Source organism: Cebus imitator, unplaced genomic scaffold, assembly GCF_001604975.1.
Source record: "Cebus imitator isolate Cc_AM_T3 unplaced genomic scaffold, Cebus_imitator-1.0 Scaffold17, whole genome shotgun sequence".
Lineage (NCBI taxonomy): Eukaryota > Metazoa > Chordata > Mammalia > Primates > Cebidae > Cebus > Cebus imitator.
The window spans coordinates 11780316-11807800 of NW_016107332.1; the positions used below are offsets into that span (position 1 = coordinate 11780316).

Genomic DNA, 27485 nt, shown 5'->3' on the forward strand with positions numbered 1-27485 from the left:
GAGCCAATTCTTGCCGCGCCGGAAGTACCTACTGAGGAAAGCATGGTGGTTCCTCTGTTCTTAAGGTCCCGGTGAATACTGTGTTCCACAGACTCGGAAGAAAAGTTGGACAAGGGTTCACTGGCGATTGACAAATATTCGGGGTAGTTAAAAACAGCAGTTGGAACATGGATAGCCGATTGCAGGAGATCCGGGAGCGGCAGAAGTTACGGCGACAGCTCCTCGCGCAGCAGGTCCGCGGCCCTGGTGGTCCCCGTGGGAGGGATCGCGAATACGAGTGCGCGGTCGCCTCCTACTTCCACACCCCGCCTTTTTTTGTCCCCTCTCTACCTGCCGCTGTCAAGGCCTTTCTGGTCCTGCGATCCTGATCTCTGGTTCTCCCTTTCTTGTTCTCAACTTTCGCGGTGCGCCGAATGTTTTTCTGTTTCCTTCCGCGGTCTTTGTTATGCTAAACCGAATGCTAAGATTGGTCTCGAATCTGTGGAACGCCCACCAAGTGTCTGGCAAGGATGTACGCTTTGGTCTTTCTAAATTACCGCAGTTCACGCCAGGATGAGTGGCATGTTATCCCCTACGTTTCTCTTCACTGTTTAAATCATCATCTGTTTCTTACTTTTTCTCGTCGTCAGCACCAAATTCTTGAGATTGTGGTTTCATTGTGAAATACGTTTGTAGTATTTGACGTCTTTCTTAAGACTGCACTGGAAGTAGCCTAAGTGTAAATTTTAGATTCTGCATCTTATGTACAGTATCCTTGTCACACAGTTAATATTTGAAATCTTACTCTGTGTTAGTCGCAATAATCTGAAACAGGTAGTGTTTCCTAAACTTAACAAATAATGAAATAGGCTCCATAGGTTAAGGAATTTTACTCCTGGTTGCTCACTTCTCGGCTGGGCAATACAACCTAGGTTTGTCTCCCCAAAGCTTGTCTTCTAAACCATTGTCCTTCACTGCTTCTTGTATATGAGTAAGTTAACATTTGCCGTTCAGTAGGGTATACGTGAAGAATACAGATTGTGCACAGTTCTACTTAAAATCGAGGCTATATTTTCCATTCTACCATTCAGATCAGTAAAAGTGATTAGAAGAAATGCTCATGGAGTGTAATTGGTCATCTTCCTGTTATTTTTCAGTCATGAAACTTGGTTTTAGTAAATGGAATTCTGAAATCTATTTATGATCTGATGAACAGATTTATGGTATACTGCTGAAACAATGGGAACTTGGAATCACATTTTTCCCTTGTCCCTCTGGCATTGTAATCCTGGACAAATCAAGTATCTTTTCTAAGTCTTATTTTCCCCAACTTCTTCAAAAATGTTCAGTAGCTCTTTGTTGCTACCACAGAAGATGTTTTACTCCTTAATATTGAATTCAGACTTCTATTTGACTCAGGATACATTCATAGGACAATTATTGAATGTTTTACACTCAACAAATTGCAAGGGGCTCTAGTTGGCATTGGCAAATGAACTACAAGTAATAGGTAGCCCCTATCCTTAAAGAGCTTAAAAAGTGCATAAAGTTTAATGATGGTTGCCATTTTTAAAGTCTGTTCTAATTATGTGTCAGACTTTAAGATTTTTACATACATTATCTTGCATCCTACATATCAGATTGTATCAGCATTTTATAGATGAAGAAATTAAGCTCAAAGAATTGAAGTTACATGCCTAAAGCCAAAAAGCTGGTAAGTTTGCAAGCTGCAATTTTTAACTTAGGCCCTATCTTTATTAGTACATTTAGCTGTCTGCTGGTCTTCTAGTTGGACATGAACCATTCTGCTTTAGTAAGGATGCCCAATATAATCAATGACAAACATCCTCTTCCTCTTTACCAATTAACTTCAGCCTCTCTTTCACTTACTTTTCTGTTTATGATGAACATGGCAGACTGGTTTCTTACTCTCCAGAACACGCTTTGTGCAGTATACCCTTTATGATGTTTGAAATTGTTCTCCTTCCGTTCTGAATTCCTTGTAGCTTCCATGTCACAGCTTACAACATAGTGATGAAATCTGTCCCGATGACCTTGGCTTAGGCGCATGCTTTGAGCTTTCATTGTCCTTATTGTTGAGTCCACTACTATATATCGTTTGTTAATTGTCAAACAGAATACAAACTGTTCGGGTGCAAAGTCTTTGCATTTGACTCCTGTTGGGTTAATCTTCTATCCCAGCATTGGTTCTTGCACAAAATAAGCTTTTAATAAATGTTTGTTGATTGATGAAATATCAGTGTAGAGCACAACTCAGTGTGTATAATTTGCTTTGGTCTGCTGAATGAAGACGTTGGATGCATTAGGTAGGCCCAGACCATGATGTTGGCAATTGGATGCTATCACCAGCAACTTATACCTGCCTTTTATTTCAGCTTGTTTTGTTTTATGAATTAGTTGCACTCTACTTAGCCTTATCTTAACCATTATTTGTTCACATTTGTTAACTTCAAAAGATATCAAATTGTTATAATTATTCAGATAACGTGTTTAGTGCAACCATAACCAAAAAAAAAAAAAAAAAAAATGTTGACCTGTGAGAAGGCAGTTAAACATGTAAGCCAAATTATGATTTAATACATTTCTCCTGTGATACATTGTATCCTAATTGAGACCCTAGTAGGAAATACCATTTGTTCATTCAGCAGATATTGATTAACATTTACTGTTAGTCAAGTGTTATACTAGTTGCTGAACTTATAGGCAGGGTCTTCCTCTAGGGATTTTACATTTTATTGGGGAGAAGTGAACAAAAACTGATAAAATAATTGAAGTATGCAAATAAAATAATTGAAAGTTGTGACTATGAAATAAACAATATAAATAGAAAGTGAAAGATACAATAAAGTTGTATTAAGTGCCATGAAATTGATAAGGAAGCAAGGTAAAAAGGAGAATAATGGAAGGGAACTGCCTATCCATACATTTATGGAAAAAAATCTCTGAGTAAATAATGTGTACTCATCTGAGATAGGAAAAGAAAGGAGTCAGTTACGGGAAGAAAGTTAGATAGCATTCCAACTATAGGAAGTAGGTCTGTTGCCTCCTGACTAAGGAGAAAAGGAGTGAGGAAGAGTTTATGGAGGAGTTGAAATTTCAAGAAGAGTCGATATATTGGAAGAGCTTTATCATTGGGGAAACCTGAGGGGAGTCATATTGTGTGGGTGGACTACAAGGTTAGTGGATAGTTGTTTAAGATCAAGGCTGGTGACTTGCTAGTCTGATATTTTAGTATGCTTCCTCCCTTTTCCTGAGGTAAATGGACTGTTTAGTACAGATTTCTTCATGCCCTTCTTGTGCTTAAAATATGTATATTTCGAGATAAGGTCTTGATCAGTCACAGGCTGGAGTGCAGTTATGTGATCTTGGCTCACTCCAACCTTGAGCTCCTGGGCCCATGTGCTTAAAAATATTAAATGATTCCTCATGGCCTATAAATTGCATTCTACATTCTGGTCTAGCTTTTAAAGTTTATTTATGAATTGGTTGCACTCTACTTAGCCAGCCTTATCTTAACCATTATTTGTTCACATTTGTTTGTATTTTGCAAAATTTTCCCAACTGCCAAACAAAATTTATGTTACCATTTTAAGGTAGTAAAGTTCAGCATTGTGTCTATAAATATTAAGACTTAGCTTCAGTAAAACTAGATAGATTTTTTATTAGAACATACGATATAAATTACATTGTATGAGCTGATGCCTACAAAATGATTAACGTAGCACCCACAACCCTATGCAAACACTGTCTTAGCTGCCTTTTTTTTTTTTGGTTATTGCTACTGCAGGATGAATCTCTTTTATCTGAAATGCTTGGGCCAGAAGTGTTTTGGATTTCAGACTTCTTTTCAGGATTTGGGTTATTTGCATATTACTTACTGGTTGAGCATGCCAAAACTCGAAATCTGAATGCTTCAGTGACCATTTCCTTTGAATGTCATGTTAGTACTCAAAAATTTCCAGATTTTGGAGCGTTTTGGATTTTCTGTTTTGGAATGCTCAACCTGTACTAAATCATGTTTATTACTTTATAGGAAATTGGCTAAAGTGTCTTATTTTCAAATACAGATTGCCCCAGACTTACTATCATTTGACTTAACAATTGACTTTATGATGGTTTGAAAGTGATAGGCGGTCGGGCGTGGTGGCTCACGCCTGTAATCCCAGCACTTTGGGAGGCCAAGCTGGGTAGATCATGAAGTCAGGAGATGAGACTATCCTGGCCAACATGGTCTCTACTAAAAATACAAAAAAATTAGCTGGGTGTGGTGGCACACACCTGTAGTCCCACCTACGCAGGGGCTGAGACAGGAGACTTGCTTGAACCCACGAGGCAGAGATTGCAGTGAGCTGGGATAGTGCCACTGCACTGCAGGCTGGGTGACAGTGTGAGACTCTGTCTCAAAAAAAAAAAAAAAAAAAGAGTGATAGGCATCCAGTCTGCTTCTTGACTTGATGTTATGGTGGAATTGTGTCCTGATAAATCCATTATAAGTGGAAAATATAAGTTGAAAATGCACTTAAAACATTTGTTTTGAAACAGATTTACTTTCAACTTACAATGGGTTTATTAGGACATAACCTCATCATAAATCAAAGAGCATCTGTATAACTGAAAGCATAACATGCTTTACCAGCTGTCAAACTCATTCTTAATACAGTTTGTTTCCAGGTTTTTTCTAGTTTGTCTTGCAAACTGATTAATTGATTGTGTTTGTGTGTGTTTGTGTGTGTGTGTGTGTGTGTGTGTGTGTGTGAATTAAGGTGTTTATGATTTTTAAATATTTAATATATCAAATGCTGCTACAAATGCTTAGAAAGGCTATCTAATGCATTGTGACCTAATTTCTGATTTTGCCTTTTCTCAGTTGGGAGCTGAAAGTGCCGACAGCATTGGTGCTGTGTTAAATAGCAAAGATGAGCAGAGAGAAATTGCTGAAACAAGAGAAACTTGCAGGTCAGTCAAATAATTTTTTTTGAGACAGGGTTTCACTCTTGCCTAGGCTGGAGTGTAGTAGTATGATCGTGGCTCCCTATAGCCTCAACTTCCTGGGCTCAAGTGGCATGCTTCCCTTGGCCTCCCAAAGTGCTGAGATTACAGGTGTGAGCCACCGTGCCCAGCCGAATAACATTGTTTTCTAAATGACATGTTAATATTGTGAAAGGGGCTGGGCACGGTGACTCACGCGTGTAATCCCAGCATTTGGGAGGCCGAGGCAAATGGATCACTTGAGGTCAGGAGTTCAAGACCAGCCTGGCCAACATGGTGAAACCCCATCTCTACTAAAAATACAAAATTTGCTGGTGGGGTGGTGGGTGCCTGTAATCCCAGCTACTTGGGAGACTGAGACAGGAGAATCGCTTGAAACTGGGAAGCAGAGGTTGCAATGAGCTGAGATTGATTGTGCTACAGCTCCAGTCTGGGCAATAGAGTGAGAATATGTCAAAAAAAAAAAACTGAAAGGATTACTGTTTGAATAAACAAATAACTGTAAGTAGGTATGCAGTATATTAAGAAAAGCACCAAAATAATGATTTTAGACACAATGGTTTTTATCATCAGCTCATTGTTAAATATTTATTTTCTCAAGATAGTAAGTTCCCATTTGTAAAGTACTTAGAAAATGGAATGTTAGACAAAGAATTAGCATATGTACTATAAATAAATAAGTGTATTTAAAAATTTTTTTATAAAAGAAAATATACTTTACCCTAAAAGTGATATTTATTTGCTAGTTCAGAAAGCATTTCAAAATTTTTTCATTATTCTAATCTTCAGTTTGGCCATCTGTGTTGCTAAAACAGGTTAAAATAATGCATACTATATAAGTTTTCTTTTTTTCAATATATCCCCTATAGCAGCATATTTTCTCATTTGGTTACTTTCTCTTAATAATGAAGTACAGAATTAATAAATTAATCATGTTGTGCGACTTTTTGGATGACTAACAAACTGGGTAAATTAGATACTCTTTAATCAGGAAAAATTTTCCTTGTTTTGTTTTTATAACTTGTTATACATATCTATATTTGTATATATTTGTGGGTAGTATTTCTGTTTTATTTTTCAGGGCTTCCTATGATACCTCTGCTCCAAATGCAAAACGTAAGTATCTGGATGAAGGAGAGACCGATGAAGACAAAATAGAAGAATATAAGGCAAGTAGATAGTGAAATAAGTTTATGGCCAAAGAAAAATCCAAATGATAGATTCATATCCATGAAAACAAATTTGATGGAAAGCCTAATTTTAAGATGTGCTAAAATAATTGTCAGTGATGTATGTTATCACTTAAATTAAGACCATTGTATTAGTTTTCTTATCTTAATATGAGAGTTATGTGGATTAAATTAAGTTTTGTATATAAAGCACTCAGCATAATGTCTGGTAAGCACCAAGCAGTAATATTCTTGAAGACAAGTGAGGATATAAGTGTGTCAGAAACTTTAGGCCCAGTGCCATGGCTCACACTTGTAATCCCAACACTTTGGAAGGCCAAGGCCAGTGGATTACTTGAGGTCGGGAGTTCAAGACCGCCTGACCAACATGTTGAAACCCCATCTCTACTAAAAATGCAAAAAATTAGCTGGGTATGGTGGCACACTCCTGTATTCCCAACTACTCAGGTGGCTAAGGCAGGAGCATAGTTGGAACCTGGGAGGCAGAGGTTGTAGTGAGCCGAGATCATGCCACTGCACTCCAGCCTGGGTGACAGAGTGAGACTCCATCTCAAAAAAGAAAAGAAAAAAAAAATAAACTTTGAGTAATTGGATCAGATTTTGAGAAGCTTCGGTAGTCTTTTTTGAGGAGTTATTCTTCCATGTTAACAACAATCAAGATATTTTTAGGATTCATGGCCTAGTCTACATTGTAGAAATATTTCTGAAACAGGCTCAAGGAAAACCCAACTTCTAACTTGTAATTGCAGTATTTAGTTGAAATAGTTGAAAAGGAAGTATTATGAGCCAAAAGACTTGTTTTTTCAGGTTAATTGTATATAATAGAGATAAGAATGTATAGTTTCAATAAAATCTCTAGAAAGTTTAGTGATATAGTACCTAATTTCATAAATATTGTCTTATATGTTGCAGTTCTAATAATGTGTAACTTAAGCATTTGTGATTATTTTAGGTGGAACCATATGTAGTTGCTGATATTCTAACCTTTTGACCTATAAACATAGCTGTTTCATATGGTTTAATCTAATGGAAATAAAATTGCAACACTGGTGGTCATATAGCTATGATTCAAACTAAACTCTTGACATTTATAGTATTGTATAAGATAAATAATTTTAGATAATTTAGTCAACAAAATAGTTATAGTAATTATTGTTTATGATGATGAGGAAATTTTTTTGTGTGAAAATAATCAATTAGCTAGATCTAATGATGGGAAAGCAAAGACTTCAATGTTTGACTTTAATGCTAACTTAAAGCATTTATTAAATCTTAAGGAAATAAAATATTTATGTTGAGCTTTAATCAAGATGTGATAATTAGAGAAATAGCCCCTATTTGTAAATATTTACTTAATCTTATGTTTTTCAAGGATGAACTGGAAATGCAACAGGAAGAAGAAAATTTGCCGTATGAAGAAGAAATTTACAAAGATTCTAGTACTTTTCTTAAGGTAAAATAAGTAATTTTCAAATTTTGTAACTCTTCACATTTAAGTTCTATACCTGGAAAGATTTTAAATACCTATTTGTCTTCAAGATATTTTTCAATGATTGAGGGATCACTGTTATAAAATAAAGATTATTTAAAATTAGTCATGAAATAGTCTTCTGATATTTGGCTATTTAGTGTGAGATAATGTTATATTAATATCAGCTACTGTAAAGTAACAATTTTAGTTGTGTTTTCAAATATACTAATTTTTAAATCTATCAATTGATTGCATTTTATATGGTGTTGTAATAAAAAACAAAGTACAGAGATAATGTATCTGCCATTACAGTACATGTTACAAATTTAATTTTGTCTTTTAATTTAGGGAACGCAGAGCTTAAATCCACATAATGATTACTGCCAACATTTTGTAGACACTGGACATAGACCTCAGAATTTCATCAGGGATGTAGGTATGTCAGATTTGTTTGGAATACACTGTTGCTGACTCTCAACTACGTGCATGTAATTTATCCAATTTGTGGATATTTCTAACAAAATTATTTTTCCCAGCTTGACATCTTTTTTCTGTTCTTAGTACTTCTGCTTCTCTCTCTCTCTCTCTCTCTCTCTCTCTTTCTTTCTTTCTTTCTCTCCTTCCTTCCCTCCCTTCCCACCTTCCCCCTTCCCTCCCTCTAGCTCTGTTTCCCAGGCTGGAGTGCAGTGGTGTGATCTCGGCTCACTACAACCTCCACCTCCCAGGTTCAAGTGATTCTTCTGCCTCAGCCTCCCAAGTAGTTGGGATTACAGGTGCCTGCCACCCTACCCAGCTAATTTTTGTATTTTTAGTAGAGATTGGGTTTCACATGTTGGCCAGGCTGGTCTTGAACTCCTGACCTCAGGTGATCCACCTGCCTTCGCTTCCCAAAGTGCTGAGATTACAGGTGTTAGCCACCGTGCCTAGCCCGGTACACCATCTTTTTCTATTATTCAATATTACTATTTTTGTGTATTTGTTTGTTTCTTTTTGGCTACAGTTTGGTACTGTGCCTATTCTTGCATTTTAGACAAATTTATTGAGATTTTATATATATATATATATGTATGTACGTGTATGTATACACACACACACACACACACACACACACACACACAAAATACAATTCACTCAAAGAGTATAATTCAGTGTTTTTTTTTTAATATATCCACAGTGTTGTGTAACTATTGCCACAGTCTGTTTTAGAACATGTGCATCTCCCCTAAGGAAGCTCTGTACCCATTAGCAGTTAATCTACATTTGCTCCCTCTCATCTGCCCCTTCTCAGACTTAAGTAACTACTGATCTACTTTCTATTTCTATACATTTGCCTTTTTTGGACATTTCACATAAATGAAACTATACAATGTGTGGTGGTTTGTCACTGGCTTCTTTCACTTAGTGTATTTTCACGGGTCATTGATGTTGAAGCATGTGCCCATACTTCATGGTTTTTAAATTGCCAAGTAATATGCCATTGTATATGCCTAACTTTTTGACAAACTAATCAAGTGTTCTTCCAAGCCGCTGCACGATTTTATATTTTTACTAACAATGTATGATGGTTCCGATTTCTTCACATCTTGGGCACTTACTATTATCTATTTCCATCCTTATAAGTGTGAAGTGATATTTTATTGTGGTTTTGAGCATCTTTTTGTATGTGTATTGGTCATTTAAATATCTTCTGTAGAGAAATATCCAAATACTTTGTGTATTTTTTAATTGTTTAACTGTCTTTTTACTATTGAATAACAAGTCATATATATATATATATATATATATATATATATATATACAGACTTTGCGTGTGTGTGTGTGTGTGTGTGTATGTGTATATTCTTTACATTTTCTGAGTACAAGTCTCTTATCGGATGAGTAATTTGCAAATATTTTCTTACATTCTGTGTCTCACTTTCTTAATATTATATTTTGTAGAACAAATATTTTATTTTGATATAATCAAATTTAATTTTTCCTTGTTACATGTAAACAACATTACCCTTAAAGTAGAGAAACTAATTTTAATGTTTTTGTAAGCAAAATATAGATGGAGCATAACAATTTATATAAATTGTATAACCAGATTTATATATAAACCATTCTGCTCTTAAGATACCTGTCTTCCCAAGGCAAAGAAAGCATACTTAGAAAACTATTACAGATTGAGGAAAAGTTGTACCTTCTTTTTATAGATGATTAAAAGCTGACTCTGCTGTCTTGAAACTTGACTGTAATAAAATCTTCAAATTTGTTGTATTTGAAATGTGATCTGCAACCACTAACTGAGGAAGCTTTACAAAATCTTTTACTTTTTTCTTTGATATTAAAGTTACTAATATTTGTACTTTGGCTTTTAAATTAGGAAGTTTATTTAATTTATATTGTTATGAATGTGCTCCCTCTGGGAGGGGGAAAAAAGAAACACTCATTTTCTCTGCTTTGGATAACTATCCAACAAATTAAGTTAAAATCTTAACAGTCAGCTTCTTTAGGATATGGAATTTTTTTTTTTTTTTTTAGCTAAGAGGAAGGGGGAAAAAATCACACAAGAAAGGTAGTTATATTTTTTTCCTGAATGTTAAACCGGGTGCTATGAGCAGATAGTTTAACTAAATGAATATGTGATATTAAGTTGTTTATTGACTTGGACTAGGTTTTAGAACGTCTAGGTTTTTACTTGCATGTCATTAGTATGAAATGTGCATACATATTATTTAAAATTATTAGAAATTAAGCTTCCTTAAAAGATACGTGTATGGTGTGTATTGTTTTGTTTTCTTGAGAGGGCTCATAACTTTTGAATTACTGATAATAACTTCAGTTGAGTTGAAATTCAGAATTTACTGTTTTATCTCCTCAGGTTTAGCTGACAGATTTGAAGAATATCCTAAACTGAGGGAGCTCATCAGGCTAAAGGATGAGTTAATAGCTAAATCCAACACTCCTCCTATGTAAGTGTTTTTATTACTGTTTGTTCCCAGCTCAGGCTTAAAGTAACAATTTGTTTATCCTATAACCTTTTTTCTTTTTCCTAAATTCAGCACTTTTATTAACATGCTTTATTACTCTATTTTTTCTCTTTGCTTTTTTTATTTTTAAAGACTGGTTCTCATTATGTTGCCCAGGCTCATGTGCATCTCCTGGGATCAAGCAGTCTCTTCCCACCTCAGCTGGACTTACAGGCATTTCAGTCACCACTCCTGGCTCTATTTTTCTTTTCTTTTCTTTTTTCTTTTTTTTTTTTTTTTGAGATGGAGTCTCACTCTGTTGCCCAGGCTGGAATATGGAGTGCAGTGGCGCAATCTCGGCTTAATCAGCCTCCACCTTCCAGGTTCAAGCGATTCTCATGCCTCAGCCTTCTGAATAGCTGGGATTACAGGCAGGCACCACCATTCCTGGCTAATTTTTGGCATGCACCAGCATGTCTGGCGAATTTTGTATTTTTAGTAGAGATGGTGTTTCACTGTGTTGCTCAGGCTTCTCTTGAATTCCTGACCTCAGGTGATCTGCCCACCTTGGCCTCAAAGTGCTGCGATTACAGGCATGAGCTACCACACTGAGCCTTGTTTCTTCTTTATAGCAAAAATGTTAATTTGAAACTCTGGTGCTGAGTTCACAGTGGGCTCTTAATTTTTTTTCCAGCTTTTCAGATAATTAAAGTACCTCTATATTTTTTTTCTTAAAAACCATTCAGGCTGGGCACAGTGGATGATTACCGGCATGAGCCACTTGTGGAGGCTTGGGGAGGCTGAGGCAGGTTAATCACCTGAGGTTAGGAGTTTGAGACCAGTCTGGGATTATAGGCATCAGCCATTTTAGGAGGCTGAGGCAGATGGATCAGCTGAAGTCAGGAGTTTGAGACCAGCCTGGCCAACATGCTGAAACCCGTCTCTACTAAAAATACAAATATTAGCTGGGCATGGTGGCACATACCTGTAATCCCAGCTACTCAGGAGGCTGAGGCATGAGAATCATTTGAACCTGGGAGACAGAGGTTGCAGTGAGCTGAGATACTGCCATTGCTCTTGAGCCTGGGTGACAGAGCAAGACTCTGTATTCTTGATAACTTACTTAAAATGCCTTTAAATGACTTCTTGTCAAGTAATTTGTTTATTAAAGGAAGCTTAGAAAAGTTAGATTCAGGAAAAGAACACAAAAATTAATCACAGCATAGCATTCTGAGATACTATTCTTAACAATTTGGAATGTGATAATTCATTTTAATTGTTGCTAAACAGAATAATGTTTTCCTCAGAAATGTATATAAGAACTTTGAAATTGGAGAATTTAGCTTGGAATGTTTTGTAATGATTTGATAAAATGTATTCTGTAAGTCATTAGAAGTACCACAGAATGTCTTAGTATGTGGAGAGGAAGTGTAAGTATACGCTAATATTCATTGTATTTTGAAATACACCTTTACTTGCTTATTTATTCATTTGTTTATTTAAATAGAGACAGGGTCTCACTGTGTTGCCCAGGCTGGTCTCAAACTCCTGGGGTCAATTGATCCTCCCACCTTGGCCTTCCAAATGTTGGTATTATGGGCATGAGCCACCATGCCTGCCCTGAAATACACCTTTAGTTGTGATGTTGAGGAAGGAAGATCGCTTGAGCCCAGGAGTTTGAGATTGTAGTACTCTATGATCAGGCTTGTGAATAGCCATTGCATTCAGCCTGAGCAATATAGTGAGACCTCATCTCAAAAAAAAAAACCGAAAACCCGTTTACATTTAAAGTATTTTAAATTTGAAGTATTTTCATGCTATGTGAAGTAACTTTTCGGTAAAGGCCAATACTAACTTATATTAGGTAGCATGAAAAGACTCAATATAAACATTTTTACTAATGAAAAAACTAATAAAAGAAAATTATTTGAAAACTGTGTTTTAGGGGGAAGAATTTAAAGCTTACAGAGAAATGGATTTTCTAACCTAACTAAACAATTGAGAAATAAACAATGTGATATTCCTTAGAAAATTCAGATGAGAATGGAAATGGGTTCAGAGACACATCTGAGTATATGGATTTTTAATATTGAGAGAAGAATATTTCTGGATATACATGGGGAATAATACGACTTTTACTATGTAGTTCAATTATGTTCATGTACTAAGACCATTTGTAGGTGGTTTAAGTCTATACTGAAGAAAAAAAAACCCTCAATAAAAACGATTTTAGTAATTATCTTATTGATTACTTTGTAAATAATGTTTAGTAGTAATGTTTAGTGATATCTAAGATATTTCTTTCATTACCTTTTGAAAGGCACTTGAAAATCTTATTTAAAAAAACTTATTAAAAAAAAACATATTTTTTTGCTTTAATCAAATAGGTACTTACAAGCAGATATAGAAGCCTTTGACATCAGAGAACTAACACCCAAATTTGATGTGATTCTTCTGGAACCTCCTTTAGAAGAGTATTACAGAGAAACTGGCATCACTGCTAATGAAAAATGCTGGACTTGGGATGATGTATGATGAAACTTTATATATTGTGATGAATTTTTTATTTTCAAATGAATATATGTTTATTTGATCAGAAAGTGAGATAATAAATATCCCTACTTTAGTAGGGATTATAAATATAGATTTGTAGTGTGGAATTGTAGCTGAAGGTCCAAGATACATTGACCAATATTACAGTTTCTTTAATATGATTCTTCTTTATGAGGCTAAAATTGAGCAGATACTAAGTGAGTAGGCTATAGAAGACTTACAATTTTAGTCTTAGAGCCCTTGGCTATATAGCTAGAAAAGTTTAAAAACACACAGAATGATTCATAATTCATTCTGCATTTGATTAGTTTCAGCAAACATTAGAATTTGGTTATGCATATATATATATAAAACCAAATTTTTTATATATATATATAAATAAACAGGATTTCTACTCTTTAAATGACTTACAGTATAGTAAAGTATGGATAAAGAGGATATATGGACACAGAATTTTGTTGATTAAGTGATGGAGTTCTGCATAAGATGATATGAGAACAACTGACCAAGCCTAGATAGATGGGACATATGAACATAGAGGAGGTGGTGACACCTGAACAATATATATATATGAGTTGGATTACCCAAGAAAGATGTGGGATGGGGCTTATAAGCAGAAAGAACAACATGAACAGAAGACATGGGGGCAAATGACTATCTCTTAGGGGGAGGTCTGTATGTAAGTTGATATTGTTGGAACACAGATTGGGATTATCTTGAGGTGATGTGTCAGGAGTCTGGACTTTTATTCTGAAGACATTAATAAGTCTTTGAAGAGTTTTAACCAGTTTAGTAAAAAGGTCAGATTGGTGTTTGGAAGCTGGACTAGAGTCTGGGAAAGAATTCTGGAAAAAGGAGAGCAATTAGAAGACTCTTTCGTACAGTAACTTACTGCTGAGATGAAGAGACCCTGAATTAGGGTAATAGTAGGAATGGAAAAAACGTGATAAATTCAGTAATATTTAGGAGGTAGATTTGGTGAAACTGAGTGATGGGGATGAGGGGAAGAGTTAAGGATATCTAAGGGTTTCTATCTTGGGGTAGGTGGATTGAATTATCACCAACTAAGAGTGGGTTTCAGAAGATGAACAGGATTAGAGAAATTAAATAATGTTTAATAAGTTGATCTCTAGATATATGTGAGACATTCAAATGGAAGAGGTAACAGGAATATGAAACTCAAAGGACAGACAGATCTGGTTTCAAAATATGTGTTTTAGAAGATTATCACATAAAATCCATGCAAATAGATGAGTTTATCTTGGGATCATGTCTCAGGATAAAAAGGTGGTCTGACAGTAAAGCCTGGGAAAACATTTGCATTTAAGGACCACGTATAAAAGAAATGCAAAAATGAGTTGTTCAGTGAGGAATGAAGAGAACCAGGAGAGTATGAATGTAATGGAAACCAAGGGCATAGTGAGTTTCAAGGAGATGTAGTCAGGAGTATCCTTCATTTCTAGGAAAGATGTAGGCCAAGGAAAGGACTGAAACTGGAAGACATGTTTCTTAGGAAACTGATTGGAATCCTTGCATGTCCCTTTCTGAGTTAATGGTAGTTACTACTCTGAATGTCTGTTTTTCCAAGATTTACCTCTAATTCATCTTCCTTGAAGCTTTTCCTATTAGCTTTAATACTCCTAGCACTTTTATTTACATTTGTATGGCTCTTATAATGTAAAAGTTTTTTCCCCTTCCTTGTTTAAAGTGTTACCTGTGTTTATTGTTGAAAAAAATCAGAAAAGTACGCAGAATATAGTATTTCTAACACTTAAGATTAAAGACTTAATGCTCTTGGTAATTAGTGCAGAGAAGTTTTCCAGATAGGTGTAAATTTACATTCTTTTCAGTAGTGTTTAACAATGTCTAGTTAACTATATCCTCATTAAAGTTGAATATTGATATTAAAAACCATTTTTTTGTCAGTTTGATCAAAGAAAAGAAAATTTAAACAACGAATCTGATTATATCATTGATTAATAATTAGGCAGAACTTTGTTTTCTGTAGCCAGTCCATGAAGTTTCAGCAATGAAGGTACAAGACCTTCAATTATATATGATAAACTAATACAGTTCTTGAAATAAATTCTATTTTATATGCAGATTTTTAATTTTAGTTTAATTTCACTGTTCACCAGTTGTGGCTGGCATATTGAAAAATTTGGCCCCAGAGTTCTTTAACTTTTATGAGATATTGCCCTAAAGAAAGTGCCATTAGATAATGTAATAAACAAAATGTAAATAAGAGAAGTGTTTGGGTTTCACAGGTGTTCTTTTTCATGTTAGAGTCAGTAGTGGTCATTGTGTTTTACTTAAGAACACAAGCACCTAATTAAAATACCAACACTTAGCTTTTAGAATTAGTGTCAAAAGAGAATAATTAATTTTTTTTTGACATTTCAGACAAAGTAGTAATTGTAGGAAAATAATGTATATTGATTTATTGAGAAGTTCTGTAGACACTGTATATCACAGTCCTCCCCAAAACATTTATTGTTATATTTTAATTTTGTTCCTAACGTTGGGTTCAGTTAAGCTCTTCATTCTTTTTCGATAAATGGTAAGACATTGCTGGAGAATTTCTCTCAAGCTCCATCTTAAAAGATTCCATAGTTCTATAGCTATGGTTTCCTGTAAGCTCTTTCTGTATAAAAGCAAGTGTATATATGGAGTGCAGTGTTGCAATCATGTGTGCACAAATGCGTATGTTGTTTATATATAATGTAACAAAACAACAACAGAACAAGTAATTTTAAGGATAACATTTTTTTCTATTATAGTTCCTAATGGAAACTAATACACTGCAAGAACACATCTACTGGGTAACCTGATAAATCTCAATTGTTGTTCTTTTGGATTTTGGATGAATGGGAAACAAAATACTTTTATGCAATATTCTTTTGATTTCTTACAGATTATGAAGTTAGAAATTGATGAGATTGCAGCACCTCGATCGTTTATTTTTCTCTGGTGTGGTTCTGGGGAGGGGTTGGACCTTGGAAGAGTGGTAAGATGGTGCTTTTATAAAGTGAATTTTTACATTAATAAGAAAAAAAAAGTAACAATATTTTGCATAGGAAGTTTGAAAATCGATGTTATTTTGTCCTTTGTTTCTTGAATAATTCTAAAATAGTGAGAAAAAAAATGTCCAGAAAAGAACGTAAGAAATGCAATACTTGTAAGTCAGTTAACCAGCTAGACTAGGGATGAATGTGTAGCTCTTTCAAAAGGTACTTTATAGCAAGTGTAGGAGAACAGCTTAAAGATTTGAAACTCCAAATTATACCTCAAAAATGAGTTGCTTTGGTATTGTTTACTATTCTTTATTAGTAGCTAAAAAGTATTCTAACTAGTATTGGCTCCTGAAATCCAAATAGAAGTCACATAAAATTGGAAAAGTAACACAGCATATGGAAGACATGAATGAATGGATGAATGAATGAATGAATAAGATATAACACCTGAACTTATTTTAAGTATCTGATATTTAATTGTATTTTAGAGCTTTTTTATTTTTATTTTTTATTGGCGTTTTTTCTTATTTTTCTGAGACAAGGTCCAACTCTATTCCCCAGGCTGGAGTACAGTGTTACAAACACAGCTTACTGCAGCCTCGATCAACCTCCTGGGCTCATGCAGTTTTCCCATCTCAGCCTCCTCATAGCTGGGACCACAGGCACAACACCACCCCGGTTAGTTTTTTTAGTTTTTGCAGAGATGAGGTCTTGTTATGTTGCCCAGGCTGTCCTCAAACTCCTGGGCTCAAGGGATCCTCCCACCTCAGCCTCCCAAAGTGCTGGGATTATAGACATGAGCCACCACACCTGGCCCTGATTGGAGTATTTTGCCAAAAGGAACAAAATAATATTTATATATGCTATTTTAAACAAGAATAATGACAGTATTATGACTGTGTATCAGGAATCTTAATTTTGCTCTCAATTCAGCTGCTATGCAAAAAGGTACTTACTGCTGAGGTTCCCAGTTTTGTCCTGTTTTGTTGGTTGACACTTTTCATTTTTATGACTTATTACTTCCTACACTCCAAATGATTTCATTTAATCATTCTAATTTGGGGAGGTATCCATTTAACAGTTGAAAAGTTTAAGTAAGATTATATGAGACAACAAGTACAATTATATGGAAATAAGATTGTGCCCCAATTCTGAAATTCCACAATTACTTTATATTCTTTACATAAATAGTAAGGCTGTTGGGTAATACCATTGCTTCTATCATTTACTAACTCCAAAATAGACTATAATTATATTTCAGTTGGGTGTCTCCTTTTTTTTGGTAGTGGCTCTTCAAGATTCTCTAGAAAAGCTAGAGAGAAACAAATGTTTTTATAGGTATATTGGTATTTACTTTGTTTTAACTTTGACTTTGATCTTTCCTTGCATTCCCCAAATTAGATTGAACATGATCAGGAGGTTTTTTATCCTTTTTTAAAAAATTTTTTTTTTGAGACAGAGTCTTGCCCTGTTGCCCATGCTAGAGTGCAATCATGGCTCACTACAAAACTCTGCCTCCCAGTTGAAGCAGTTCTTCTGCCTCAGCCTCTTCAGTAGCCATCCAGGAGATTTTTATCTTATTTGCATATGCAGCAGTTTATTATACTGGTGAGAGTTTAGCAAAAAACAATTAAAAAAAAATAATTCAGCATGAAAAATACTCATGAGCTTTTGATAAATTAGTGGATTAGGGCATGTAGAATTTAGGTCATAGTGATGTTAATGACAGCTGCTGTAAAATAAATATTTAGTAACAGGAATAGATAATTGATTTCGATTTTGGAGATTTTAAAATAAAATTCTACTGGGCACAGTGGCTCATGTCTATCATCCAGCACTTTGGGAGACTGAGGCGGGCAGGTCACTTGAGGCTAGGATTTCAAGCCTCAGCCTGGCCAACATGGTGAAACCCTATCTCTACTAAAAATACAAAAATTAGCAGGGAATGGTGGCACGTACTTGTGGTCCCAGCCGCTTGGGAAGCTGAGGCATGAGAATTGCTTGAACCTCGGAGGTGGAGGTTGCAGTGAGCCAAGATTATACCACTGAACTCTGGCCTTGGCGACAGAGTCCGACTCTGTCTTAAACAAAAAAATAAAATTTTAAATTTTATTTTGAGGTGTTATTGCCCAATAAGCATTTCTGAAAAGTGTATGTTTCATACTCTATTGTATCTTTATATGTACTGATCATCATACCAGCAATACAGTACTTATTTATTTTTCCCTCATTTAATCTTAAGTTGATGGGGGTAGGGACTGTATCTTATTCATGTTTTTATTCCCAGCAGCTAGCCAGCAGTGGCATATGGTAAGCTTTCAAAGGTCACTGTGAGCAATCATTTAGCTGGTATTTGTTTCATGTTCATGTATAATAGATTCTAGGACATTAAGGTTCACATCTTTATTTTCTAGATTATATAGAGATGAAAGTACAGTTTTATCCAACAAAGAGATACACTTAACACTTTTAAGTCTGAACATTTTTACAGTTGTATTAAATATAGAAATACAGTTTTATAAGACTCTCATTTGATGTTTGCGTTTAGAAAATTTTCAGCAGTGTATAGCTTTGTCAGAGAATAGAATATTGAGGTGGCAGGAATCAAATTGTGTTTTGAACTATTTTGTGATTACAGAAGGTCTGAGTGTCTGCTTACAATTTAAAACCCAGTATCCATTAATGACAAGAGAATGCAGAATTGGGATATTATGTAATCCTTTCTGTGTTTTGATATTTAACTATATATGTGACATTGATATCCAAAGGTAAATATGTATTCTATATTATGGCTGTATATTTAAAGACTGGCATTTCTTTCTATACTCTACACTAAGACAAAATTACCTTGAAACCTTGGAATTTAGTGTCTGAAACCTCTAGAAAGTTTTTTTGTTTTTAATGCTGTTGATTATTGTATTATTTATTTCTTTAAGTTAAGGATTTCTGTTTAAAATTCTTTCTTTTCTAGTGTTTACGAAAATGGGGTTACAGAAGATGTGAAGATATTTGTTGGATTAAAACCAATAAAAACAATCCTGGGAAGACTAAGACTTTAGATCCAAAGGCTGTCTTTCAGAGAACAAAGGTATTGCTTTTACTGATTTATTTTTTTAAATTTTCATGATTTTCTCTCAAGCTTTTCCAAATCACTGTATGCTGTTTAATTAACTTTATGAGAAGGTCCTTTTCTTAGACTTGTAAAAACAGCATTGAGCATTACAGGAATACATCCAAGTTAGGTTTTAAATGATTTATTCACCATCTTAGATCAACCCCCACCATGCTAGAAAGGGGAGTATGTATTCCTCTATGTCCTAAATGCCATATTTCTAAGTTAGATAAATGCTTTTGATCACCCTGTCCCACAGAATTTTTCTTTTTCTAGGCTCAGAAAGAAAAGATAGCAGCAAGACTCTAGCTGGCCAGCTTAGAAATGTTTCTCTCTTCTTCTTTTTCCTTTAAGAACCCCTGAGAACTTCTGCTTCATGTGACTCTGCCCTGCTAGTATCAGGCTTTAACAGTTTTTATTCTTCTCTTTTGAGGGAGCGGGTGGTGGGAGGGTCTTTCTTATTAAGTCTTTTTTGGACTGGAATCATGCCTAGGTAATGAAGCCTCCATAAAATCCTAAGACAGGGGCTGGAGAGCTTCTGTGTTGGTGAACCTGTGGAGTTTCTGGGAAGGTGGTCCACTTGGAAAGGGCACAACAGCTCCATGACCCGTGCCCCATACCTGTCAATGTCTGTCCCTTCCATTTGGCTGTTTTGAATTGTATCCTTTTATAACAAATAGGTCATAATAAGTAAAGAGCTTTCCTGAATTCTGTGAGCTGTTCTAGCAAATGATCTAACCTGAGAAAGAGGTCATGGGAACCTCTGATTTATAGCTGGTTGGTCAGAAGCACAGGTGACAACCTGGACTTGTGATTGGTATCTGAAGGTAGGGCAGTCATGTGGAGTCTGCACTAAGTAGGTAGATAGTGTCAGAACTGAATTGAATTATAGTGTTGGTGGAGAAGTGGAGAATTGCTTGGGATGGGAAAAACCCACACATCTGGGATCAGAAATGAAGTATTCTGAAAATACTGAGTGTTGTAAGTGAGAGCGTACAAAAGAGTTTGTTTTTCTTATTTACATGGCAGTCTTTCCTCATCCAGAAATCCAGGTTCTCCTGTTGGTTTTTTGCCCATAGAATTGTATCCCACCAGGAATGGTAGCTCACTTCTGTAATCCCAGCACTTTGGGAGGCCAAGGTGGGTAGATCACTTGAGCCCAAGAGTTCAAGACCAGCCTGGGCAACATGTCGAAACCCCTGCCTTTACAAAAAATTTAAAAATTAGCCAGGTGTGGTGGCATGTTCTGGTGATCCCAGCTATTAGAGAGGCTGAGGCGGGAGGATTGCTTGAGCCCAGGAGGTCAAGGCTACAGAGCTGAGATCATGCCACTGAACTTCAGCCTGGATGACAGAGCAAGACTCTGTCTAAAAAAAAAAAAAGAGAAAGAACTGTATCCGAAAGATTTGGAGAAATGAGGATTGTTTTAGAATTGAGGACATCAGAAATGTAAAAGGTTTTGGAATGACTGTTGATTAAAAGAGATTAATTGGTATGCTCTTGTTATTTAGGAACACTGCCTCATGGGGATCAAAGGAACTGTGAAGCGTAGCACAGACGGGGACTTCATTCATGCTAATGTTGACATTGACTTAATTATAACAGAAGAACCTGAAATTGGCAACATAGAAAAACCTGTAGAAATTTTTCATATAATTGAGCATTTTTGTCTTGGTAGAAGACGCCTTCATCTATTTGGAAGAGATAGTACAATTCGACCAGGTAGGACTTCAGTTAAAACAACAACAACTTTATGATTCTTTGGATTATGAATGTCAAGAAATAGGACATGGTACTGTGTAAAATAAAGTTCTAATGTGTTTGATTGATTCTCTTGCTGTACTTAAAATTGAACAGTTTTAGGTACACAGCAAAATCAAGAGGAAGGCACAGAGGCTTTCTATATAACTCTGCCCCCAAACACGCATAACCTCCCCAGTTATCAGTATCTCCTACCAGAGTGGTACATTTGTTACAAATGATGAACCTACATTGACAGGTCATAATCACCCAAAGTCCACAGTTTATATTAGGATTCACTTTTGGTGTGGTAATTCTGTGGGTTTAGACAAATGTATAAGGACATGTATCTGCCATTATAGGATCATACTCAATAGTTTCACTGCCCTAAAAATCTCCAATGCTCCACTTATTCATCCCTCCCACAACCCTTGACAAACACTTATCTTTTTACTGTCTCCATAATTTGCCTTTTTCAGAATGTTATATAGTTGGAATTGTATGGTATGTAGCCTTTTTAGATTGGCTTCTTTTATTTGGCAATTGGCATTTAAGATTTCTCTGTGCCTTTTTATGATTTGATAGGTCATTTCTTTTTAGTGCTGAATAATATTCCATTGGATGTACCACAGTTTATGTATCCATTTACCTAATGAAGGACATCTTCCCAAGTTTTGGCAATTATGAATAAGCAGCCATGGATATCTGTGTGCAGGCTTTTGTGTGGTCATAAGTTTTCAGCTCCTTTGGGTAAATACCAAGGAGCACAAATGCTGGATTGTATAAGAATATCTTTAATTTTGTAAGAAACTGCCAAGACTGTCTTCTGAAGTGCTTGTACCATTTTGCATTTCCACCTGCAGTGAAAGTTCCTGTTGCTCCACATCCTCAGCAGCATTTGATGTTGTCAGTGATCAGGATTTTGGCAATTTTAGTGTGTGTGTAGTGGTATCATATTGTTGTTTTAATTTGCATTTTTTCTGATGACATAGGATGAACATCTTTTCATATGCTTATTGGCTATCTATATGTCTTCCTCGGTGAGATGTCTTTTAAGGTCTTTGGACCATTTTTTATTTGGCTGTTTGTTTTCTTATTGTTGAGGCTTAAGAGTTATTTGTATATTTTGGAGAATAGTACTTTATCAGATTTGTTTTTTGCAAATATTTTCTCTTAGTTGGTGACTGTCTTCTCATTGCCTTATTGCATGTTTATTTTTATTTAATTAATTTCTTCTTTTTTGTTTTCTTTCTATTTTGGGTTTACTTGCTATCCTTCTGAAGTATTTTAACATTGATATTCAGCTTTTTTGTATTATGGTATTATATTGCGAGTTCTAAATTTCTCTAAGCACAGCTTTATTGCATTCCAAAAGTTAGGTATGTAGTGTTTTATTATCATTTATTTCAAATGTTTTTTCAAATTTTCATTGTGATTGCATATTTAATCTATTGGATATTCAGTATTATGTTGCTTAAGTTATTTTGTTACTGCTTTTGGGCTATATTGTGGTCAAATAATTTATATTGTAAAGTTCACTTCTTTGTAATTTGTTGGGATTTGCTTTATGGCTCAGCTTTAATAAATATTCTAAGTCCAGTTGAAAAGAATGTGTACTCTGTTTTTGTTGTGGTTGTGGTATTTATTAACCGTATGCTATGTAGATCACGAATATCTTTACTGATATTTTTAAAGTACTTGTTAAGTGACAAAGGTCTATTGAAATCTGTTATGGTTATGGATTTGTGGTTTCTTTGTTTAGTTGTCAGTTTGTATTTATATCTACTAGAGGATCTGTTGTTAGGTGCATAGAAAAGGTGGAACTTTTATGCCTTCCTGGTAGATTGGTCTCCTTAATGCTATGAAATGTCCTTTATCCAGTGTTTTTGACCTTAAATTCTACCTCACCTGATAGTATAGCTATTATAACTTTCTTAGGTTTGTGTTTGCCTGGCATATTATTTCCAGCCTTGTACTTTCGGTTTTTCTGTTGTTACCTATAAGATGTATCTCTTGCAAATAAACACACAGTTGCTTTTTCATCCAGTTTACTTTTGTCTTTTAATTGGACGTTTAGTCAATCTATATGTAATGTAATTCCTGACATTTTTGGGCATAAATGACCATCTTCCTGTTTGCTTTATATTGGTACCACCTGTTCTGTTTCTTTTTCTCTCATTTCTTTTGGATTGATTAATTACTCTTTTATCATTTCATTTTTCCTTTTCATTAACTTGTTATGTATTCTTTTGTTGTTCTTCATTGATTATCTTGGAAACTGCAGCATGTATCCTTGAATTATTAAATTCTAAATTAAAATAGTATAGATTTTTAAAGAGTGAGAATACTATGACTTAATCTATAGAATTTCCTTCATTTTTTAAACCAATTTTTCCTCAATATGCATATTAGATCATACGTATATTTTGTACATAGTATATATATATGGCTATGTAATGAAATTTGAGTTGTTTAGGCTTCCTCTGCAAATATACATGAACATCTTGTTTGGAAGTTCTATGGATGACTTTATTCTCTTATAAAAGTAAAATATTTCTTGGCAGCAGAGCTTATGGTAAGCAAATATTTCCCCTTCACTGAGTTAAGAGAAAATAATGTCTCTAAAATTTCAAATGAAGTAGTGTGTTTGTTCAGGAAGCATAAGTGTCCATATATATAACATATCAAGAATATAGTTATCATGTTTTAGTAAATAAAAAACAGATTTTTCTCTTCCTTTTATTAACCTGTCCTGCACAAATATAGCTCCTGAATCTGAGAATAATCTCAGTGGCAACTGCTGTTTAAGGAAACAGAAAACTTAAGAAAAAACAAAACTATTACAAGAATAAAAGCAAACATCAGATGGTAATCTCTTAATAATTGAAAAGTTAATGTAACATTTAGGAAAGTTTCAAATAATTTTTTTACATAATACTTTTCAATCCTTGTGCATACAAATTTTATTGTATTTTATTTATTTACTAAAACAAGATATATACCTGTGAAATCTTTAAAATATGACCACAATTCAATGCCATTCTGTAAAAGAGATCAATATTGGATGAATGATGGGAACATCTTTAAGAATGCATTGGGGATTTGAACTAGGTTCTAAAGAATTAATAAGAGAAGAGAGAATTGCAAATAAAAAGGATAATCTTTTTTTCCTCCATTTTAGGCTGGCTCACAGTTGGACCAACGCTTACAAATAGCAACTACAATGCGGAAACATATGCATCCTATTTCAGTGCTCCTAATTCCTACTTGACTGGTTGTACAGAAGAAATTGAGAGACTTCGACCAAAATCACCTCCTCCCAAATCTAAATCTGACCGAGGAGGTGGAGCTCCCCGAGGTGGTGGAAGAGGTGGAACTTCCGCTGGCCGTGGACGAGAAAGAAATCGATCTAACTTCCGAGGAGAAAGAGGTGGCTTTAGAGGGGGTCGTGGAGGAGCACACAGAGGTGGCTTCCCACCTCGGTAATTGTTGAAGACATTGATCCTGTTCATGCTCCTCTAACCTTCTTTAGTGTAGTTAAATTTCAAGTGGGAGACTTAACTTTAGAATGCACTTGCAGCTTGCACTTTGCTTTAATTTCTCTGAGCTGCAGGAATGTCTTAGCCAACCTCGCTTGCAGTTGTCACACACACTGTATAGTTTTTTTCAGGATAAATGAATGATCCTGGCTTTTGTTATGTGCATGAACAGAATGGAACAACTCAAGTAGCTTCGTCTTTGGAGACTGAATTTATTCTGATAGAGTTCAACAAATTACAAAGGGTTTTGCTAATTTTTGGAAATAAACAATGGAAAAAGATCCAATCTGTGGTGTCATGCTAGTGCTGACAGGAGCTGGTAATGCACATCCTGTCACTGCTGCCATAACAAATGGGGAGCTGTTTGGGAGCCTTGATAGAATAGAGTTGGAACAGATGGTAAGCTTCTGTCAGGGTTTTAACATTTTCTTGATGAAACAATAAAAAGAGGTAAGCTTTTTTATTTCCTTCTTTTTAAAGTCTTAAATAAACTCAGATATAATTTGAATACCGAAGAAATTAAAGAGACTTTGAACAAAACCACCTCTTCCCAAATCTAAATCTGATAGGGGAGGTGGAGATTCCGGGAGCAGGTGAAAGAAGAGATACAACTTAGTAGACAGACTTAAAACAAAAAACTAAAAAGAAAAAACAAAAGTTCATCATCATAATCTCAGTTTTGTGGCTATGACTCTTAATCATGCTTCCTAAGAAGCAAAGGAGGACAAATATTCATGTGCTAGATAGAACTCTGGTGTGGACTTGAACTTGGATTGACCTTAAAGTAATTTTATATTCCTCAGCAAAATAAATGAGAGGCAAGAACAGGATACCTCACTATCAGATGCTTGGTTTAACATTTTGGGACTAAAATACTTGGTGATGAAATGACATACACCTTTAAACATGTTATGGAGACAGTTTAATATAAAACCAACTACAGAAAACTTTCAACTTAAGGATACAGCTTGGAAATTGGAACTGCAGTTGCCTTTTATTAAACCCATATGGTGTAATGTTTGTTTTTAAGGACTTCTTGTGCAGATGAGTTAGTTATATAAGACTTGATGCTGTCATTTCTCTTGCTATACTGTAATTCATGGTTTAAATGAATTTGATAATGAAATAATACCATTATTGTTCTTGATGAATACTTTTCTTATTTTTATGATTTTTCTAATGAAACTTTAAACTTTTAAGATTTGAGAGCCTGTTTTCTATAAGTAGAATCACTGTTGTTACTGTTGTTACCAAATAGAAAAGTTTTGGTCTGTGATGCATTTTAATGGCTATTCTCTGCTCATATCTAAGGTGAGATTATATTACATCCACCAAAGACTCAGTTTCAAGATAAGGACTGAATGATAGAAATAGGCTGACATCCTTAAAAGACTAATGAATTTAACTTGCTTAAGCCATTAGTACTATCTAATACAAGACAGCATTTGACTAACACCTCTCTTAGTGTAGATGTTATTTGTCATAATTGGAGTTTTTGCTGAAATTATGGTATATTTTCTCTTCACTAATTACAGTTTATCTAGAATTAGAACTCTATATGTCAGAGTTGGCCTGGGAATGAAGTCAGGATACAGAAATTCCAGTTGCCTGTGATGGGTCCTTACAAGTTTCAGCTAAGGAGTGACCCTGTCTTATACACAGGGCTCTTTATTACATTCCATGTCCTGGGCCTACCCAAGATGACATTCCTGGAGGTGGTGACATTCCTGCTGTTTACATGGCATAGATACCTGTGAGATTATCACAATTTCATCTTGCAAAGAGGTAGGTGTGGCTGCTTTTGACAGTTGAAAGTTAAGGGGAGCCATGATCTACCATATTTAGGAAAAAGTAATTTAAAAAGTAGATCATGGAAAAAGAATGTAAGACCTAGAATTTATCCCTTTGACAATAATCTGGCCTTTTTAATCATGGGATGGAGTTGACTCACTAGTTTTTGCTAACTTTGACTTTCAGTAAAGGTTGAGGTATTGTTTCTACAGTAAACTATATATTCATTGAGGAAAGGTTTCCAATGAAAATTTATTACTCTGACCTCTTCAAATTTTTGATCTTCTTTATATTTACGTGTCTTACATTCCACAAAATTATGTAGAAATGCTGGGTACAGTGAGACTCTTGTTAAAATATATATATATATATATATATATATAAATTTTTAGTTGCTTTATACACTAATTCCTTATTGGGAATGGAAGCTAATTATTGTGAGATAACTACATTTTTGAGTTTAGAAGTTATAAGATCAGCATGTCTGAGTTTTTACAGCATTATAATTGTTGGTATTCCAAACCAACTGCTGATATTTATTTCCAGTGAGAACCATTTTCCTGCTGACCTTCCTCCTTTCAGAGGATGGGGATTAGGAGGCCCAAAGTACTGCTTGGTAGGAATACTTTTTTACTCTTCTTCACAGTGGAGAAAGAAGAGGGGAGGTAGTTGATGATGTCAGGTAGAACAGATTTTGTGGTGGGGAATACCATACCCAAACACAACTGAATCAGATTAGACCACAGAATTGTGATGATGGCAGTCAGAACATAGAACAGTCATCATGAAACAGCACAGTGTGAGACGTCAAGGTGTCAACCTGGGAAGTGAGAATCAAGCATGGAGTGTGGCATGGCAACCAGCTCACAGATCCAGAGTTGAGAGGGATCACTACTGCAGCAGCTTTGCTCTGATACTCCTCTGGTAAGTAGCAGAGCCACCTTAGGAGCCCTTATTTCGTATCTCCCTGATTCTAAAGCCAGGTCAGTGATAGGTCAATTTCATTGAAGCTAACAGTGTGTAAAGGTGGGATACTTGGGAGCTCTACATTGTGCATCTGTGTATCACAGCTGCTACTAGGAGTTACTCCTTTTCATGTCTTTTAAAATACTTTCTACTTGTCCTAATTGCTAAG

The 27485-nt window shown here is 35.2% G+C and overlaps 1 protein-coding gene across 1 annotated transcript; it reads left to right on the forward strand.

Moving 5' to 3' along the window:
• On the forward strand, positions 1-26556 carry METTL14 (methyltransferase like 14). Its single transcript, XM_017510718.2, has 11 exons — positions 1-233; positions 4868-4956; positions 6071-6158; positions 7552-7632; positions 7999-8086; positions 10514-10604; positions 12989-13130; positions 16069-16161; positions 19140-19256; positions 20792-21002; positions 24202-26556. The coding sequence occupies exons 1-11, from the start codon at positions 168-170 to the stop codon at positions 24504-24506; spliced, it is 1371 nt and encodes a 456-aa protein (XP_017366207.1). The 5' UTR covers positions 1-167; the 3' UTR covers positions 24507-26556.
• The last annotated feature ends 929 nt before the right edge of the window (positions 26557-27485 follow it).

What these genes read in the sequence shown, in the direction of transcription:
- METTL14 (XM_017510718.2), top strand. Translation starts at nt 168, where the DNA reads ATGGATAGCCGATTGCAGGAGATCCGGGAGCGGCAGAAGTTACGGCGA. An exon ending in AAATCCAACACTCCTCCTAT is followed by an intron (nt 10,605 to 12,988) that starts GTAAGTGTTTTT and finishes TTAATCAAATAG; the next exon opens with GTACTTACAAGCAGATATAG. An exon ending in AATGCTGGACTTGGGATGAT is followed by an intron (nt 13,131 to 16,068) that starts GTATGATGAAAC and finishes GATTTCTTACAG; the next exon opens with ATTATGAAGTTAGAAATTGA.